Genomic DNA, 19,940 nt, shown 5'->3' on the forward strand with positions numbered 1-19,940 from the left:
AACTTTAAAATACCAGTGCACATCTACTGACAGTATACTCCTTAGTACACAATCAACCACTGAAGGGTTCAATTCCCGACGCGGCAGGGTCGTGGACCTTGGTCAGCGGACTCGATAATTCTCGCTTCGGTGCTTACTATAATCAGGGGTTCCACTCGGCAACTCTGGGCATTAGCTTGCCTAATCTCCACAACGGCCCCACCAATTCCGGGGATGCCTGGCTCCACCTTGGGGACTCCCAGCAAGGGACCATCCCACAGGGAAAGCCAGGACGGGTTCCCCAGAGTTATACAGCGCCGGGACGCCCCGTTGCTGGGGCAGCTGTGCGCTTTACAAGTATACTACATTTACATTTACATTTACTGAACCAATGAAAAACATCTAATTAAAATCACTATTACCTTTTCTTGCAATTCTAGTTCATGTTTTCTTTCCTCTATGGCTCTTTCAAGTTGCTGAAGGTGATGCTGTTTCTGTTCTTCCTTCTCTTGATATTGCTTGTATCTCCTCAAACTTTCACTGATCTCTTCTTTCAGCGATGCCTGGTCACCAAGCAACTCATCTCTCCGCTTTGAGGTATTGTTTAAATCCTAGGTGACAAATTCACAAATAGTATAATGTTCAGCAATCACTAACACATACAGGCAGGCTGAGGTCCCTGTGAGTGAACCACACAGAGATGCATGCTAGAATTAGAACTACAACAGTCCCAGGGAGATGCTAGTCGGTCACACCACCAGGGAGAGGTGATAAAACTGCAGCCAGATAGAATCGCTTTTCAGGAGAGTGCTCAGTCTCTTTTAAGCCTAGTACCAACATTTAAAAAAAAATCAACCAGTCAGGAAAAATGTACACCTGGTATTTTCAATTATTGATGATGTACATATCACCAAGGGGAACTACCCAGCATAACTGAAAGAGTTACCTTCTGCAAAGGAGATTCCATGAGCGAGTCTTTTTTAAAGATAAGTGTTGCCTGCTCCAACCTTAGTGAGATGATTAGCTACCACTGAAGTGCACTTAGTGAACTCACTTGCAGTTGAACCTAGTTCAGTGTGAAGTACTGTGAGATGCCAGTGGCTTGAAGTTTGATATTTTTTTATTTTCCTGTGATTTTAATTTTCCTGGGAAAGTGGATGTCAGTGGAATCCTTTGACTTGTGACCACACAGGAATAGAAACTATTCACCTCGATTTGCTTGAGGTCTCATAAAGGTGGAATGGAACACTTTAGATGCTCTACCACTCCCAGATTTCCACAGACCGTGAGCTGAAGGAACTAAATAATTCAGAATTTTATGAAGTATCATTAGGCTGTTCCGTTTTCAGTCTTATTTTTTTGTGAATTTAAGTGGTGTTTTCTCAGTGTGTTCCAAACCTTTTAAAATCAATGTATATTCAGCTGCCTAACCCCCAAAATTGTCGGTGGAGGCGTGACGCCGTGCATCAGCAGCGTTTGGTGGCCCAGACTGGAGGCACTCCTGAAAATCCTGCCCGGGTGGTAAGTGAATCGGCGGGCTGCAGGTGTTGGCTGGGGCCTGGGACTGCGGGCTTGGCCCTTGGCAACTGGAGGGACGCCGGGAGGTCCTGTGCGACTGTGGTGTTCCGGCCGCACTGGGTTGAGATTGTGCCCCCGTGCCTCTCCCCTGCACATCGAGCCTGCGTCCAGGAGGGTGATTAATGTCCCGGCCTTGGACTGTCACGGTGGGCTGGCCGGGATGTGCAGTGTGCATTGCCTGGACATTGTTGGGCCTGCTCTGAGCAGTACCTGGGGTGTGATGCCTTGGATTGGCAGTGCTGTAGTCACTTTATTACGCAAGGATCTTAGGAAAGCAGTGGAAAGGATCGCGGAGGCAGAGACCAGAGTGTCTAGTGTTGAGGTCTCAGTTGTTACCCTCCAGCAAAAAGTGGCTGCTCTCATGGTTCTGACGAAAGAGCTAGCAGCACAAATGGAGGATACAGAGGGCCGCGTCAACCGCAGTAGTAAGCAGTTTGTTGGCTTCCCAGAACGGTGCGACGGTTCATCCATGGACAAGTTCCTGACACAATGGCTCCAATCATTTGTACCCGCAGAGTCCCTCTCATCGTGCTTTGTGGTGGCGTGAGCTCACAGGGCACCACACTCCCTTGGGCATGGCCATTACCAGTGATTGTAAGATCCTAAACTATATAGACAGGGATGCATTTCCTTAAATATGCACAATCAATCTCACCACATCATGATATTCTCTGACTATTCAGAAATGGTGTAACAGCAGCATCAATCCTTCACGACGGCCAAGCAATGCCTACGAGACCTAAACATACAGTATATGCTGCTATACTCGTCAAGCCTGCGGGTAGTCTTCAACTTAGAAACTCTGTTCTTCTATCTCCAGAGGACGACTTCGGTTGGGCGGATGAGTCCGTGAAACCGAGGACTCCTTACCCGCCCGCCTCTTATGGACTCAGACTCATCCAAGGGTGACAGGGGGAATCGCACCACAAAGTCCACATTGAAACAATGCAACAGATCTGGATCCTCCTGGCAGAACATACAATGAGATTAAGCATCGTAGCCCAAAACTGGCCTTCCTGTGAGGTCCATACTTCTCTCCGAATGTTTGAACTATGCTATGTTTCTGGTAACATCTGTGTGTTTGGTAACTCTTGCATTCTTTATAGTGTGGGACATAATGCATACGACTGTGACCCATAGGGCTATAGGTCTAATTATTCTTAGTTGGGAATGGGGATCCATTGGGACTATTCACTTTGTACCCCCCATTGGGGTTCTGAGCTGGCTTCTTCCACAACAGGTACTTCTAGTTTGTAGAAGTTTCGGGGTGGGGGAGCAGTGGGGGTGTTGATTAATTTTCCAGCTGCGTCACACAGATCCAGTGCACATTCTTTCTCGAGTCCATATGCAGAGACTCAGATTCATCCACTATAGTCACTGATGAATGACACCAGAGATATCCGCCCCATTGGTCACCTCCAAGTAGCTTTGTGGAATTTGCGGGGGGTTCGTAATAAGATTAAATGGGGAGCGGGCTTGAAGCATGCCAAGAGGATGGGGCAGACATATTACTCTTACAGGAGACACACCTTCTTGGCACCAAGGTCCTCTGACTTGCCAGATATGGCTACGCTAGACATTCCACTCCAGATTCACAAAGGGATCAAGAGGTACTAGTATATTTATTCAGAATAACGTTCCCTTTAAACCCACCAAAACTTGGATAGACGTTCATGGTAGATACACAATAATAACAGGCACCTTATATGGTGAATATCTCACGTTTTGGCAGTAAATATATGCCACCGTCCGCTGGAACAGACCTTTGTAGATCTGGTGATATACTTGTGGGGAGACTGGCCTGGAGGCCTCTCAGTGATCAGAAGGGACTGGAATGATGTGATGAATCCTCAAATAGATAGGTGGCGAACTCACAGTGGTGTGGCGAAGACGGGCAGGTCGAAGCTTACTTCCCTGACATCCATATTTGGTTTGGTTGATGCCTGGAAAACATATCATCCTACTGGTACTGGGTAAACATTTTACTCGGCACTTCATTGCTCCCTATCTAGGCTGGATTACTTCCTGATCCCCAGTATATTCATCCATAGAGTGTTTAATGTTGACATACTACACGGGGGTTCCTGATCACTCCCCAGTGGCCCATAGACTTCACCTGGGGCTCAAGAGACCCCCCTTTCACTGGCACCTCTCACTTTGGTATCTGTGGAATCCTGCATACAAAACACTTATTATTCGCTCCATTGAAGAATACTCAATACTGACACTGCGGCTTCTGAAGCAATATTATGGGAGGCTCTTAAGCTGACGATCCAAAAGATAAACATCAGCTATTGCTCTGTGAAGCGTAGACGTAGAGCACAAGACTTTGTAGACGTTGAGGTGCTGATGCAGATGCTTGAAGTGCGTGGCCGTCAGACTGATGGTGGGAGTATGCAGCATCAGTTGGGCCTTGCACAGCAACAGTACTCACAATTACTACTAGAAGACATTAAGCAGGCATGGCAGGCAGCGCAGAGCAGCATATATTAATGGGAAGACAAATATGGTAGGATGCTGCATAGGCTGTGTTAAACCACCCATTATACTGCCTCTATAACGGTAATTCTCGACGGGCAGGGACAGATGCTGTCGGGCACCAGTGAGGTGGCCCAGAGTTTGGCCGCTCGCTGCAGGGACGTATATGCCTGGAGAGAGACATCAACTTATGACCGACTTGTTGAATTTGTGAAAGCCCTACCTCTTCGGCCCTTTGCGGACACTTCACGGGCTTAATTGAAGGAGGTGATTCCAGAGGAGGAGCTTTCCTTGACCCTAGCGAGGCTGCAGACTGAGAAGACCCTGGGCCATAATGGATTCATGTGTAAATTCTTTTAAGCATTTATGCCTCACATGGGGAGGCACCTCTTGGGGGTGACTCACTCCACACTTGAGGGAGTAGCGCTTCCGCAGTACTGGAGACATGCTAAACTTGTAGTCTTTCCTAAGCCAGGACGTGCGCAGGAAGAGCTCGTCTCCTATCACCCAATTTCCCTCCTAAACATGGAGGTGAAACTCCTTGCCAAAACATTGCCCAATAGGCTGATGATACACATTCCAGACTTTGTTCACCCTGACCAGACAGGCTTCATACCAAACTGGGTCATGTGCAGTAATATCAGACGTGTCCTTAGCTCTTGCAGATCGACTGGGGAAACCAGCACCAGTGGTTTTAGTGAACGCATACAAAGCATTTGGTTCAGTCAGCTGGGATTACCCATTTATCCTTCTTTTGAGATTGAACTTAGGTCCCAAATTCCTTTCCTAAGTCTGATTATTATATACTGACTTGTAAGCGACGGTTAGAATTGAGGTTGCTGTATCTGATCCAGTCTCGATCCTCAGGGGTACGAGACAGGGGTGTCAGATCTCCCCACTATTATTCACACTGGCCATGGAGGCGCTGGCTTTGTGGGTCAGGATGGAAGCCCACATGAGGGGTTTTGAGTGAAGTTATCTGGCAGGATTGCCCTCTATGCAGATGACGTTCTATTCTATTCTTCCTCACAGATTCATCGACCTTGTGCCCCCTCATCATACGAATGATGCATATCTTCGGCAAAACGTCAGGGATTTATATGAACGCCTTGAAATCCATAGTGTTCCCCATTGGTGGCGTTGCAGGTACCGTGGAGTGCCGCTAACCAAGGGTGGGTTTAACTGGGGGTGTATATTTCCCCGGATCCGGCACTGTCATGGTCCCATAACTTAATATCAGCGTTAATGCGAGTCAAAGAAGTGAGGGTCTAGTCGCTTTTGCCATTGTCCTTGACGGGCAGGTCGTCAATCTTCAAAATGGTTTCCCTGCCTTGATCAGTTGCAGAACTACCCTTATGCTATCCCCCAGTTGTGGTTTCCACAGGACAAAACTGTTCTATGCAGGGTCTTGCATAGGCATCTCAGACGCAACCATACCCACGGTCTGCACAACACGGCTCTCTCCAGTCAGGGCGGCGCTGTTGTAGGCGAATTCTGTGTTCTACGGTGCTAAGCGCGCAACCCATAGGCTGGACACGGGAGGTGTCCAAACAGGACCCATAGCAGCAGGCACTGCTCGGAGAACCCCGCCAAGGGCCCTTTTGTCTCCGCTAAGGAGTCACTGCCCTCAACTCCGCGCAATTTCTCAGTACTGTCTCTTGCCACCCCTGTCTGCCACAGGAGACACCAGCAGGTCGAGCCACTCTCCAGTTGCTGCACTTCCAGTGGCACTCAGGCGGCTGGGTGCAGGGTGCTTTTGGGCTTTTGGGCGCCCAATGTATTTCAATGGGAAAACTGGAAGTTGAACAAACGCGGCAGGCTCGGGGTCAGAGATTCTTCAGGTGCGACCACCACTTCAAGAGATAAGTTGGGATGATGTAGGATAGGTAGACACCAAGGAGTTGAGCACAGGGGGCCGTGGGGCACCGGGTGCAGGGGTGTCTTTTGGTGTCGGGAAATCTTACCCTCAGCTGGGCGCGGTTGAAGGGGTCCCTTGTTGTGAGGCTGCAGGCGTCGTCAGGAGCGTCGTGGAGGGTCCTTGGGTGCTGGATTCTGGGCCACAGTCGTCGGGGGGACGTCCTCGTGGTCTTTGCTCACTCAGGCACCGGCCCGGCGGGTGCAGAGTGTGCTGGATTCGCGGTTCCTGGCTGGCACCAGGGGTTGTTGCTGTTTGAGCAGAACCACTGCTCGTGGGAATCCCAGTCTTTAGATGAGCAAGGCAGTCAGGTCCTCCGGGGTTTTCGAGGTTGCTGACCACAGGAGACGGCGGGATTTTAGCAGGAGCAGGTTCAAGGATCAACAGGCCGGTAGGGCTGGGGCCAAGTAAGTTGGTGTCGTCTTTTTGTTAGCAGCTGCACGGCAGGTCTTCTTTCTTCTTCTTGTTTCAAAATCGGGATCTGAAGAAGGAAGGTTAAGGGTGCCCCTAAATACTATATTTAGGGGCGTTACAGGTATGGGAAGGTCAGGGTCCAATGGGTCCCTTCCCTGGGGTGAGTACACCCCCTATCCTGCTACTCTCCTGTGGGTGGGGGGCCTGTCTCTGATTGGGTAGGGCTCCCCATCCTCAAGATGGCGGGAGCCCGGAGTTGTGCTTCACCTCGCCTCTCCCAAATGAGGGGTGGGGTTGGCAGAGGCTTACACACCCCCTTTCCTCACCTAGGGGTTCCCTCCTGTCTTCCCACCAGAATGGAGGTCAGAACCAGTGGGGGCCAGTTGCTGAGTACAGCAAGTGGCCTGAAGAAGCTCACAAAGGCGGCATCCTTTGAAGCTTCCCCTGTCCATCCTGGGGGAGGAGACCTAGCACCTCGTCCCAGGATGTGCATTGTTGCAGGCCCCAGAGAGAGGAGGGCTCTCTACCCAGGGGTCCAGCAACTTGTCTACTGGGTGGCAGTCTAGCAGCCTCTCAGTCCGAACTTGGGATGTGGGTTGGTTTCAGGGGGCAACTCTAAGTTGCCCTCTGTCGTGCATTGTACATTAAATCCCACACAGGCATCAGTGCGGGTTTAAAGTGCTGAGAAGTTTGATACCAAACTTCTCAGTCTTCAGTTTTGCCATTATGGTGCTATAGAGTTTGTGATGATGACAATCTCCCAGCACCATATACTCTTAATGGCATCATTGCACTTACAGTGCCCAGGAATGGCCCTGGGTACTGTAGGGGCACAGGGCTCATGCACCTGTGCCCACACCACTGGCATAGTGCACCCAGCTAGAGGGGTGACAGAGGTATGCCAGGGCAGAGGGTTTGTGGGCATGGCACACAGGGATGTGTGCCATGTCGACTCTCTGTTTAGTTCTGCACCAAGACACTCAGCCTGCAAAGGCAGTGTGGGTGTGTCAGGGTACAGGGCCCCTCAGGGTGGCGCAATAAGTGCTGCAGCCCTTAGGGGCCTTCTCTGGTCACAGTGCAATGGGTACCTAGGGTACCATTTACCAGGGGCTGACTTGTGGAAGGAGATGCCAACTGGGGTAGTTTTTGGGGAAAGAACACAGGCCATGGGAACATGATTGGCAGGGACCCAGGGCACACCAAGGAAAAGTGAATCAGTTATTGGGCAAAAATTGGGGGGGTTACTGCAACAGAAACCCACTTTCCTACACAAGCCCCACGCAGCCCAAAGGCCAGGAGACTCTGCATTGTAATCTTTTGGTTTAACTCCGCCAGAGCTTGCCTTGGAATGTTGGCATGCCTCTGACAGTTTGGAGAGTTGGTGACAGAATAGAGATCTCTACTCACTCACTACCGCGTTGGGATCTTCTTTTTAACACTCTGCCAACGCTGGGAGAGTCTTCCTAGTCTTTCAGGTGAGGAAGAGTGGGGAAGTGGTTTGAAAGTTGCAGGGCCTTCTCTGCTTCACATCCTTCTGTCCAGGTCAGCCCCTTTGGGGAGCTGGCCTACCTTCTCAGTTTCAGGACCGAATTCCCAAAGCTCCTCTCATTGCTCTTCAGTGTCTTCGCCCCAATTTTTTTAAATTTGGGTTTCAGAGGTGCCTACCTCTGTTAAGTCTAACTTAGCCAGGGCAAAGCCCAGCTTACCCACAGAGGTTGCCCACAGTTTGAGCAACCTCACCATGACCAATAGGGTCTGGGGGCCTAGCTTTCTATTTGGTAGGGGGTTAGGCCACCATGCTAAAGATAGGGCTGCCATGAAGGCTAACACCCAGCAGAGGCTACTGACAGCTGTCAGTGCCCAGAACCACATCTTTAGCTCCTGACTGGTAAGTGAAGGGGCTATCTCACAGGTCTCTTTGGGTCCTGGCTGTTTGTCTGTTATTTTAGGGTGGGGGGGTCAATCCACTTGGTGATGAAACCCTTCCTCCACCCTTTGTTCTGCCAGCTGAGGAGTCACCAACTCAGGCTGGACAGTTGCCTGACCAGTCAGGTCTTTTTGTTGGATGGGGGGGCTTTACCAGTGCCACTTTTGGAGTTTTCCCCTGGCATCCTGGAACAGTGGCTAACAGTTACCCCCTTTCCTACCCTGTTTCTTCTTACTCTTTTAGGGCTTAGCTGCACTGACTGCAGGTTGAGCCCCCTCCCCCCCCAGGATTCCTGGGTGAGGCCTAGCATTGGGCCAGTACCTCTCTTTGGCTCAGATCCACCTCGAAGTGGTAATTCCCCAGGAGACAATCAAGGGGGAGGTCTTTACTGGTTACAACCTTTCTCCATCTAAGGGACCCAGCTATGGCTAGGGGCCCTACAGCCACAGGCCTAACAGTGACTCCCCCTGGGACAGCCCATACCCTTCTTGTTTCGCCTGGGACATACTGGTGTGGGAGTACCAACCTGTCATGCACTACAGTGTGACTGGCACAGGTATCTCTCAGGGCAGTGGATGGGATTCCATTCCCCAGTAGGTGGTGGAAGTGTCTACTCCCCTCTAGAATTTCCAGCTTACCTTTTGGGCCCATTTTCCAGTTGAAGGCTAGGAGGGCTTCCTCATCTGAGGAATCCTCACTTGCTAAACTGGCAACCCCTGGGGCTATACTGGTTACCCCTGGAGCTGTACTAGGGATCTTGTTTTTACGACAGCTAGGGTCCTTGGTGTGGTGTCCTGAATTCTGACAGTTGTGACACCATATTCTGTTGGGATCCCAATTTTTACCTTGGTACCCTGGTTTAGTTTGTGAAGTGTCTTTGGGCCCTCCCTCCTGGAAAGGTTTTTCGGGGGGCTACCTGGGACTCCTTAATGGGTTCACTATCTTTCTTCTGGGGAGGCTTTGTGACCCCTTTCTTTTGGTCACCCCAGTGGATGTCCTAGTTACTCTTGTCTTGACCCAGTGGTCTGCCTTCTTTCCCAACTCTTGGGGAGAAAGTGGACCTAGGTCTACCAGATACTGATGCAACTTTTTATCAATGTAGTTACTTAAAATGTGTTTCTTCATAGACAGGTTGTAAATTCCATTAAAGTCATGCACATTGTTTCCCGCTAACCAGACACCCAGTGTCTTTACTGAGTAGTCTACAAAATCAATCCAGGATGGGCTCTGGGTTTTGTGAGCCCCCCTGAATCTAATTGTGTCCTCCTCATTGGTGAGCCCAAATCCCTCAATCAGAGTCTTCTTCTTGAGGTCATACATACTGAAATCGGCTCGCAAAGGGCCAGATTCTCAGAATCTGGCCCTTTGCGAGCACTATTTTTGCATTTGGGATTCATCATCCCAAATGAAAAAATCGCTATACTAGAAATCGCTATATTGCGAAGAATCGCATTTAAGGAATCTCAATTAGAGATTCTTTCAATGTTATTCATGAACCTTTTTTAAATTGCGAATTCGCAATATGGGGCCGCTATTTACCGCGAAGCTTAACTTCGTGGTAAATAGCGAAAACTTAGAAAAATGCACTTTAGTGCATTTTTCTAAGTTGTATGTTACACACACACATGTCCTTTGGACATGTGTGTGCGCAACACCAGTGTACATTTGCATTTCAGGGGTGCTACAGGGTGTCCTTTGGACACCCTGGCACCCTTGAAATCGCTTCCTTATTTGCGATTCGCTAATTGCTAATGGCAAATAAGGAATGACTCCCCATTCATTTGAATGGGAAAGCCATTCCTTATTTGCGATTAGCAATTAACGAATCGCAAATAAGGAAGCAGTAGAAATCGCAAAATAAATTGCGATTTCTACATGCATCCCGTTTTGCTAGTCTTTAATAGCGATTCCTTAATAATCACTATTAAGGACTCGCAAAAGAGGACAATGATGAATCTGGGGATAGTATCTGGCCCAGAGAGGGTCAGAAGCCTGTCTCTGCAGTTACCAGAGAACAGTTCCCACAGGAGTGCCCCCAGAAAGTCTTCTTCACCCTCCTGGCTTCACAAGCCTTCTCAAAAGCTGTGAACCACTTGGTGATATCATCACCCTCCTCATATCTAGGGACAATCCCTTTGGGAATTTTAGGATCATAAAATTCCTCTCTATCCTTATTTTTTTGATTGCTGCCACAATTGATGGGTGCTAAACCCATCTCTTTCCTTTCCTTTTCTAGACCCAGGAGTCTAGAATCTAGTTCTAGTCTCTTGGCCAGCTTTGCTAAAGTTTACATAAGGACCTCAATTCCTTGAAAGACAAGTTTAAGTAAGGTGTCAGGATGAGCTCCTCCGCCAGGTCCTGCATGTTATTACCTTCACTAGCAGCTGGGTTCTTTTGAGACATTCTAACCAGACAGTTGTAACCCTCTACCCTTGCCTACAGTGACTTTTATTTTTCTAAAATTCTAATGGGACTTAAGCAATGCCCTGACAAGACTTTCTGTATTAAGGCAATTTACGAGTTCTGTCATGTGATCAGATAGTAACCAAGTAGTCCAACCAATGCAAGTTTGTATCCCACCGCTTATCCACCAATGTAAGAAAGTGGCTCTGTATATACTGGACCAAAGTAAGGTACAGTGTGCACAGAGTCCACAGTCCCCAGAGGTATAGCAGAGGCTAAAGTTAGATATAATCTTACTCTCTAAAGTGGTAGCTTGGTCGAGCAGTAAGGCAGTATCAGAGGTCAGCGTAAAGCATTTGTTGTACACACTCAGTCAGCAAATGGTTTCACACACTCAAGAACTGAACTCTAGGCCAATTGTTTTGTATATAAAAATATATTGTTGTTTTATTTTAGAACCACAGTAGGTATCATAAATACGTTCTCAGAATGAGGTGTTGCAATTGAATACTTTCAAGTAGCAATAGACTTTAAAATGCAATAGTTACAGTTGTTGCAATATGAAATCCAAGTTAAACACAAAATAACATTGAGCTCAATGGGAAGTTTTAGTAAATGCAATGAAATCACTTAACGAATATATTTCTTACTCAGGGCTGGATCCTGGATTCAGCCCTGGTGCATTTCCTGTAAACAATTGGAAGAAATTGTTTTTGTTACACAGGCGATTTTAAGGAATATCTGTACGTTTTGAAAACTGACACTTAGAAGAAATTCTGGCAAATACCAGGCAATGTATTTCTACGGAGGAAAATTGGGTTAACAGTAAATTACAGTTATAATTACTTTCGAAGGTCAGTGCTGGGCACAAAGATCCAGCACTACGGTCTCTCCTGATAGCAGGTGAGTAATTATGGTTTTGCTGTTTGGGCGATTTTTAAGGAATATTTGATAGTTGCAAAACTTGACACTTAGAAGAAATTCTCAGTGAAACCCAGCCAATGTTACCCTATGGAAGAAATCAAGTGATCGTTTTTTGGGTAAGTACTTGGCTGGCAGAGTTAAGGTTCTGGGGTTGACTCAGGGGTCTCCCAGGGTCAGGTAGGTACAGTCGTTACACCCTCAGCGGTACAGGGGCAGCCGGGTGCAGAGTGAGTAGGCCCAATGTTATCCTAGGGAGGATAGGGGGCCTTTGGTTGGTGGCTACTAGCAGGCAGGCCACGCAGCTGTGGGAGCTGAGCTCCTGGCCACTTGCACAGGGCAATTGGGGAAGTAAGATAGGATAGTTGCTGCACTTCCAGTGGCACTCGGGCGGCTGGGTGCAGGGTGCTTTTGGGCCTTCGGGCACCCAATGTATTTCAACGGAAAAGCTGGAAGTTGAACAAACGCTGCAGGCTCAGGGACGGAGATTCTTCAGGTGCGACCACCACTTCGAGAGGTAAGTTGGGATGGTGTAGGATAGGTAGACACCCAGGAGTTGGGCACAGGGGGTCGTGGGGCACCGGGTGCAGGGGTGTCTTTTGGTGTCGGGAAATCTTACCCTCAGCTGGTCGCGGTTGGAGGGGTCCCTTGCCTGGTATTTGCCAGAATTTCTTCTAAGTGTCAATTTTCAAAAAGTACAGATATTCCTTAAAGGAGGACGGAGCCCCGTAAGGAGCCGTTGAATGGCAGAGTCCACGTGGGTGTTGAACAAAAGAACCCCATCAAAAGGCAGGTCAACCAGACGCTCCCTAATATTCTCAGGAAAAACGCCATCCCGCAACCAAGCATGGCGACGGAGAGCTACAGAGCTGGCCATAGCACGGCCGAGAGCATCAGCAACATCCAAGGTCGCACGGAGAATAAACGCGGCCAACTCCGGACCATCCAACACATGGTGCCGTAGTTCAGCGCGGGCACCTTCGTGGGAGACTCGAAACAGAAAGGACTCCACAGAATCCCACAGGCTGGAGGTAGCCCTGGCCAACACACAAAACATGTTAAGCGCTCGCAAAGCAGCACTGGAGGAAGCGAAGATGTTACGCCCCCATGAACGCGACGGAGGAAGCAACACAGAAGGCAAGGAAGGAAAAGCAGTCTGCAGAAGAGGGCCCTAAGTTGAAGGGTGAAAAGAAAGGCAGACTGGATCGTGTGGAGCAGGACGGTGTTGGTATAGGAGTGGCTGAGGCACCGGGTCCCCCGTGGCAGGACACCCCCAGCCCCCTAGAAGAGAATTCTGGAGTGAAGCTTCGAATAGAAGAAGCAGCTCCCGTCCACCAGAGCCCTGGTGGAGAACTTTGAACAGATGATCCGTAGGGAATGGGGTGACGGGGTCACCCATTCGCAAAATGCCAGCGGCCGTGGAAATGGCTCGAACAAAGGCTACACTCGCCTCCGTAGGGCGTCGTGGGGGAGAAAGCAATTCCTCCATGGGTGACGGCTGTAAACTAAGCCGTCCATCCCCAAGTCCAGCTGGAGGAATAAACGGCAAGCCCCTGAAGAGCGGAGGATCTGCACACAAGTGGGGGGGCCTGAGGGGCCTCCGGGGAAGGCGGAGAAGCCTGTGGAGCAAACAACAGCGAGCTCGGAGAGGGTCCGAAGGTTGAGGCCACGAGGAAGGGGAGGAGCCCTCCCTGGAAGACGCAGGCGAAATAGCAACGACACGGAGTCCCGTCTACGGAGAAGAAGAGACCAGGAGATGACAAACCTCTGGAGAGGAAGGAACCTCTGGAGACCAGTCAAGGACCCGACGCCAGCATGGCGCCGTGCAGCCCGCCACAGGCGCCGGCGCGATGTCGATTGGTGCCGGAGTGGCCATTGGGGACGCCGAGTCGACATCCACCACCACCACGTGCTCCCTAGGAGAATGGGGTGGGGTCAGAGCCGTGTCGGCTAAGGAACAGCGCAGAAAAGGTGCTAGCTCGACCTCACACGAAGCAGCCGCCTGCGTAGAGGACCGAGAGGTGCTCAGGAAGACGCCCCAGGCCCCGATTTCCACCCGCGGCACCGCCAGGGCCGGGGAGGAAAGCCTTCGGCGCCAGAAAGGCGTCGGCACAGCCTCTGGCAAGGCAGCCACCTGTCCAGCGGACTAATGGGGACTCGGGGACGAGCCCTGAGTGCCGGCGATTTCCCCGCAGGGCCACACCTCAATGACACCACACCCCTACAACCTGAAGCCAAACTCGTTGGCGCCGGGGTCGAAGCCACAGGCGACTCCGCGGAAGGCCCGGCTCAAGGCAAGGGATCCGCGGACATCTCAGGGAGGGGGGCCAATGAAGCCTGCAGAGCCGCAGTGTAGACTTTCATTTCGGCCAGGAAACGTTGGATAGGGTGGCGACTGGCAAGGGCGCACGTCCCGAGGGGAACCCGCGCCCTCTGCCGATCGAGGACAAGGTCTTGAAGAAAAGCAGCAGGACCTACCAGCGGGCGAGCTATGACCTTGGGGCCTTGGCGAAGGGCGATGCCGCAGTCTGAATCGGCGGCTCCTGGCTTCCGAGGTAGGGGACAGCTGCTGGGACGCAACCAACCTGGACAATCGGGCCGACAGCAATTTCATCCTGCGCTCCCGCCGGGACTTCGGTTTGAGGTGCTGACAAGCGTTGCAGTCCGTATAGTCATGGTGCTCGCCCAAACTCCACATACAGATAGGGTGAAGGTCCGTCGCCGACATCTGACGTGCACAAGAAGTACACGTCTTGAAGACCGAAGGCATTCGCACACTGTTCCTCAACACAAAAGCGTGAAAAGAAGGCCTGAAAACAGGTCAGGGCACGATCCACGGAAAAGAGAAAAACTGACATCAGCGCGCCGGGGTGGGTCTTATGTGACCTTGCTGACGTCATGCCCGCGGACGACGTCAGGGCGGAGTCACATGGTACCACCCCCTGGTGCGCAGAGATGCTGTGGCAAAGAAAAATTTCCGGATCCAGTCTCTGGGGATAATTCTACGTTACGGAATCTGCGGCTAGTAGTCTCTATCAGATGTGCTTTTATTGCAATTAAAACAGCATGACGCATTTCGGCCGCGTTTCCATGGCCTTGATCACATGCCCACTCTAAGCCCATAGAACACAAGATAAGGGTCTGCAGAGCATAAGACCTGAATCTCCCTTAGCCTACGAGCCGAGGTAATTGCCACTCGAAAAGCAAACTTCCAAGAGAGGTGTTGTAGAGAAGCCTTGTGGATGTGTTCAAAGGGGGGACCCATTAATTTAGACAGGACCACATGAAGTTCCCAGGTGGGGGAAGGTAACCGAATTGGAGGGTAGACCTTTATCAGCCTGATGAGAGGCCTGAGGGCCCAGGGCCTCTGAGGAATGAGTGAGTGGTAACACCCCCCCTCTCCCCCGCCCCCCTTACCCCTTCCCCCACACAGGACGAGATAGAGCAGAGACTGAGAGCCCTAATGGCAAAACACCCACCGGCACCACCCTGTAGTCTCAAAATAACACTCTAGTCTAAGTGATTAGTACTACTGGTACCCAAGAAGGATGAATGATATAGCAAGCAGCCCTGCAGCCAGTGCTGAGATTATTACTGAGTGTGACTGAATTTGAAATTAAATCTCATATCTTGCAGATGTAAACCTGACCTCAGGGAGGACGAGACAGAGCAGCACTGTGCCTGCAGATTGAATGTGTCTGTCTCATGAATTATAAGTAGGCTGTCCTGTTTTCAGTTTCTATTTTTGGTAAATTCTGGTGGGGTTTTTTCAGTGTTTTCAATATCTTTAAAAACAGTTGTTATCAGTGGTTACACATTTTCACGCCACTAACAACAACAGAAAAAGTGTTTTTTCGGTGTTTATGGAACGTTTTGCTTTTATCATTGCTTGCTTTCTGCACTGAAAGAACATGGTATATAGACAGTGTACGTATAGTGTATACGAGGTCCAAAGAGATTTTTGCAAATTTATCTTATTGTAGTACACCATACCATACTTCTTCAGTGAGTCTTTGGTCATGTGCGCTCGCTCGCGCTTTCCTTCCCATGTAAACTTCTGTGAAAAGACCCTGTCAGCATTCATAGCCCCTTTGGCTGAGAACCGTCAGCTAAGGGGCACAGTTGGGATGACTTTTTCTTTGATGCCACATAAAGCACGAAATGATAAATATTTGCATTTTAGTTCCTGGGCATAAGAAAACAGTGCACCAGAATGGACTAAAAAGTCCATAGAATCCCTCATTAACTCTGAAGATTGTAAAGATACTTTCAGCATACCATCTAACAAGTGGCAAGGATCTCCTACAGGGAATCACTTCAGCTCGGGTATCAATTTTGACAGGTCATCACACAAATTTTTTATATACGTAGCTGAATCACTACAAATACAAACAATATCACTCCAATCTTTGTTGAACTTGGAAAGAACCTTTTTTGCAGGGCATAATAAGTGTCAATGCGTTCCATGTTTTCCAAAAGTCTGACGTCACATTTTCACCACTATCCCAGATGCTTGGTGATATATATACTTGTCACTATACCTTGCATTTAATGTTTAAAGCCTGAGGTGTTGGCAATTCACCTACTATCAATACTGACCCACTAGAAACTATGGTCTGATGTATTAAGGGTTTTTACCCATTCTCTGTGGGTAAATGTGATGACACATATTAGAAAAGATTTTTATGAAACTAGCCATTTTACCTATCAGTGAAAGAATCAAATGCAGCCAAAATATCAAATGTGAGTTTGATATGTCGCGATTCTCTACGGTTTATAAAATAATTAAACTAAACCTAAAACGTGAAACTAAACTCTGCATCTTTAGACCAAAGGCCATAAACCTGAAAAAAATAAAAGGAAGAAGAAACAATATTTTAGTGACATCCCTAAAGAAAAAAACTTAAGCAGAATAATGTTAGCCAGTCTTTCTTACTGCTAGCTTGTATAACAAAGTTACATTTTATTGGCCCCTTCAGTAAGAAGAAAATGACACTCTCACTTTCTTTTTCCTTTCTTTGAATGGCATTTAGTTTGTGGAGGTGTTTTTTCAGTGTTTATATGTTTTCACCGGTGAGGGCTATTTTTCTTTCAGTGGGGTTTTATCAGTTATTATAGGTTTAAACCTAAAACCCCCACAGCCTAATTATAAGAGATCTCATCTCATCTGCAATGCGTTTGGCGCTCCTCGCCGTGTGAAGTAAGGTACTCTGATCATGAGAACGGACAGGGGACCTCTGAGGAATGACGCACTCCCCTCTCCCGCGCCAGGCCCCAGTGCCGGGAGCAGAGAGAGAGCCCTGCCCTGCCTGGTAAAACTGTCACGTACTGACCCGTCTGTGAAGATAAACCTTACTACTCGGTACTGCGGTGCCCAATCATGATAAGATCATGAGACCCAGACTGAGCAGCCCTGCTGCGGCCCGCCTGCAGATTTACTGTGAATTAAATCACAATGATCAGGCTGCAGATAAACCAGGCTCACTGACTCAGGAAGGATGATGAGACAGAGCAGCCCTGACAGGAGTTAGGAGGTGTCCATTGAGCTGGTGGACAACTCTGGATTTGGAGACAGAGGTCCCTCAGGATGATGGGGGCAATGTTTTCCTCCATCCCAATGAAGTACCATCCTCCCGCCAAAGTCTAAATCAGACCCTAACTCACTTAAATTTTGCGGGGAAATTATTTACCCCAGCTGCAGAAAATGGATGAAAACTCTGCCAATACTAAGCATATTGTTTTACTTATTATGAGTTTCTCTTAAATTCTATCATGGCGAATATGCGGTCTTGGAACCGCCTTCCAATCAGTATTTTTGGACAATGTATGTTCTTAAAGATATATCGTTACCGAAGGTAAGTAACTTGTGCATCTGAAAGAAACACGTTAGTTAGATTCCTTACCTTAGAATAGATACCCCAGCAATACCAACTCCGGTGGTGGGCCTGCGAATCAAGATCACACCAGAAAGTCCTGGAGAACGGAACGGCCAAAAAAGCCATCTCTCCGGACTTGACTGTCCAGGCAGTAGTGCTTAGCAAACGTGTGCAGCGAAGCCCACGTAGCTGCCTGACAAATATCCTGCAAGGGGACTCCCTGACCCAGGGCAGTAGTAGCCGCCGTGGCCCGAGTGGAATGGGCGCGCAGCCCCACAGGAGGCTCCTTCTTAGCCAAGGAATAACAGACCATGATGCACAAAACGACCCACCGAGATATAGTCCGCTTGTGCACCGCCCGTCCCTTCTTAGCGCTCACGTAGCCAACGAAGAGTTGGTCGTTCACCTGGAACTGTTGTGTGCATTTGAGGTAAAAGGAGAGCGCACGTTTTGGGTCCAGAAGGTGGAGCCTCTCTTCTTCTTTCGAGGGATGCGGAGGTGGAAAGAAGGTGGGCAAGGTAATGGACTGGCCGAAGAGAAAGGCAGTAATAACCTTGGGCAGAAAGGAAGGGTGAGTCCTCAGAACAACCTTCTCCGGATGGACTGAGAGAAATGGAGGCTTAGATGAAAGAGCCTGGAGCTCACTCATTCTTCTGGCAGAGGTGATGGCAACCAGGAAAGCAATTTTGAGAGTCGGAAGACGAAGAGGGCAATTATGAAGTGGCTCAAAGGGAGCCCACATCAGGTAAGTAAGAACCAGGTTCAAGTCCCACTGAGGCATCATGAAAGGAACAGGAGGGAACATGTGCGTGATGCCTTTCAAGAACCTATTTACAACAGGGGACTTGAAAAGAGAAGGCTGATAAAGGAAGCCTCAAGTAGGCAGAAATGGCACAGAGATAGCCATTGATAGTGCCCAGAGAAGAGCCCTGCTGAGCAAGAGAAAGAAGAAAAAGAAAAAGAAGAACCTCTGAAAGGGGGGCAGAGAGTGGATCCACAGCCTTTGCTGTGCACCATGCCACAAATTTGTTCCACCTGCAGGCGTATACCGTTTTTGTGGAGGGACGCCTGGCTGCCAGAATTACATCACAGTCTTCAGGAGGCAAGTCAAATGGCCTCAACTGTCGCCGCTCAATCTCCACGCATGTAGGTGGAGACTGGATAGGTTGGGGTGGAGGACCCTCCCCTGCTGCTGCAACAGAAGGTCCTCCTGAAGAGGCAGACGAATCGAGGGATTGATTGACATACTGAGTAGCTCGGGATACCAGTATCTTCGTGCCCAGTCCGGAGCAACAAGGATGACTTGGGCCCGGTCATGCCTGATCTTCTTCAGCACTCTGGGCAGAAGTGGTATAGGCGGAAAGGCGTACAACAGACCGTAATTCCACTCGTGACGAAAAGAATCTCCGAGCGACGGCTGCCTTGGAAACTCCAACGCGCAGAACTGATGACATTGCGCATTCTCTTCGGTGGCGAATAGATCTAACCAAGGCTCTCCCCAGTGCTGAAAGAGACCTTGCGCCACGTCCGAGTTCAGACGCCATTCGTGATCCATCATGCACCGACGGCTGAGTTTGTCCGCCCTGGCGCTCAGGGAACCTGCCAGGTGTTGAACTATCAGGGTGATGCCCTGGTGTTCCAGCCATGTCAAGAGGCGCAGAGCCTCCACGACCCGACCCGCCCTGTTTGTTGCAGTACCACATGGCGGTTGTGTTGTCCGTGAACACCTGCACTACACTTCCCCAGACAAAGGGAAGGAATGCCTTCAGTGCAAGTCGGATCGCCCGCAGCTCCAGAAGGTTGATGTGGAGCCGGGACTCCGCAGGGGACCAGAGGCCTCTGACCTCGCCTCTCCCATGTGGCCCCCCATCCCAGGAGGGAAGCATCCGTCACCACTGTGAGCTCTGGTAGGGGAAGGGAGAGGGATCTGCCACTGACCCAATCGCGGTCCGTGAGCCATCACTGCAGCTGATTCGCAGTGCCCTCTGATTTCAGGACGTGGTCGGACAGGTTGCCCTGATGCTGTGCCCACTGAAACTTCAGGTCCCACTGCAGAGCCCGTTTCCGCCACCTGGCGTGATGTACCAGCAGGATGCAGGAGGCCATCCGCCCTAGGAGCCTGAGCGTCAGCCTGACCGAAACTCGGGATAAAGGCTGAAAGATCGGAATCAGAGCCTGAATATTCCGAACCCGCTGCTCAGGAGGATAAACCCGAAACTGCGCCGAGTCCAGAACCATTCCGATGAAGAGGAGCTTCTGAGAGGGGCACAGGTGTGACTTTGGCATGTTGATGGAGAACCCCAGCGAATGCAGGAGGTCGGCCGTAGTCTGGAGGTGGGAGACGACTGTCTGGGGTGAGACCGCCTTCAACAACTAGACCTCGAAATAGGGGAAGACTGGAACCCCTAATCTGCGTAGATGAGCTGCAACCACCGCCATCACTTTCGTG

At 49.8% G+C, this 19,940-nt stretch overlaps 1 protein-coding gene across 2 annotated transcripts in view; it reads right to left on the bottom strand.

The window, feature by feature from the left end:
• Positions 1-19,940, bottom strand: part of CNTRL (centriolin) — a 1,008,983-nt gene that overhangs the window by 175,682 nt on the left and 813,361 nt on the right. For both annotated transcript variants that reach the window (XM_078641873.1, XM_078641874.1), the window contains one exon: positions 402-590. In XM_078641873.1, the coding sequence (XP_078497999.1) occupies positions 402-590 (189 nt within the window). The remainder of the gene's footprint in view (positions 1-401; positions 591-19,940) is intronic.

Source organism: Lissotriton helveticus, chromosome 5_1, assembly GCF_964261635.1.
Source record: "Lissotriton helveticus chromosome 5_1, aLisHel1.1, whole genome shotgun sequence".
NCBI classification, from domain to species: Eukaryota; Metazoa; Chordata; class Amphibia; order Caudata; family Salamandridae; genus Lissotriton; species Lissotriton helveticus.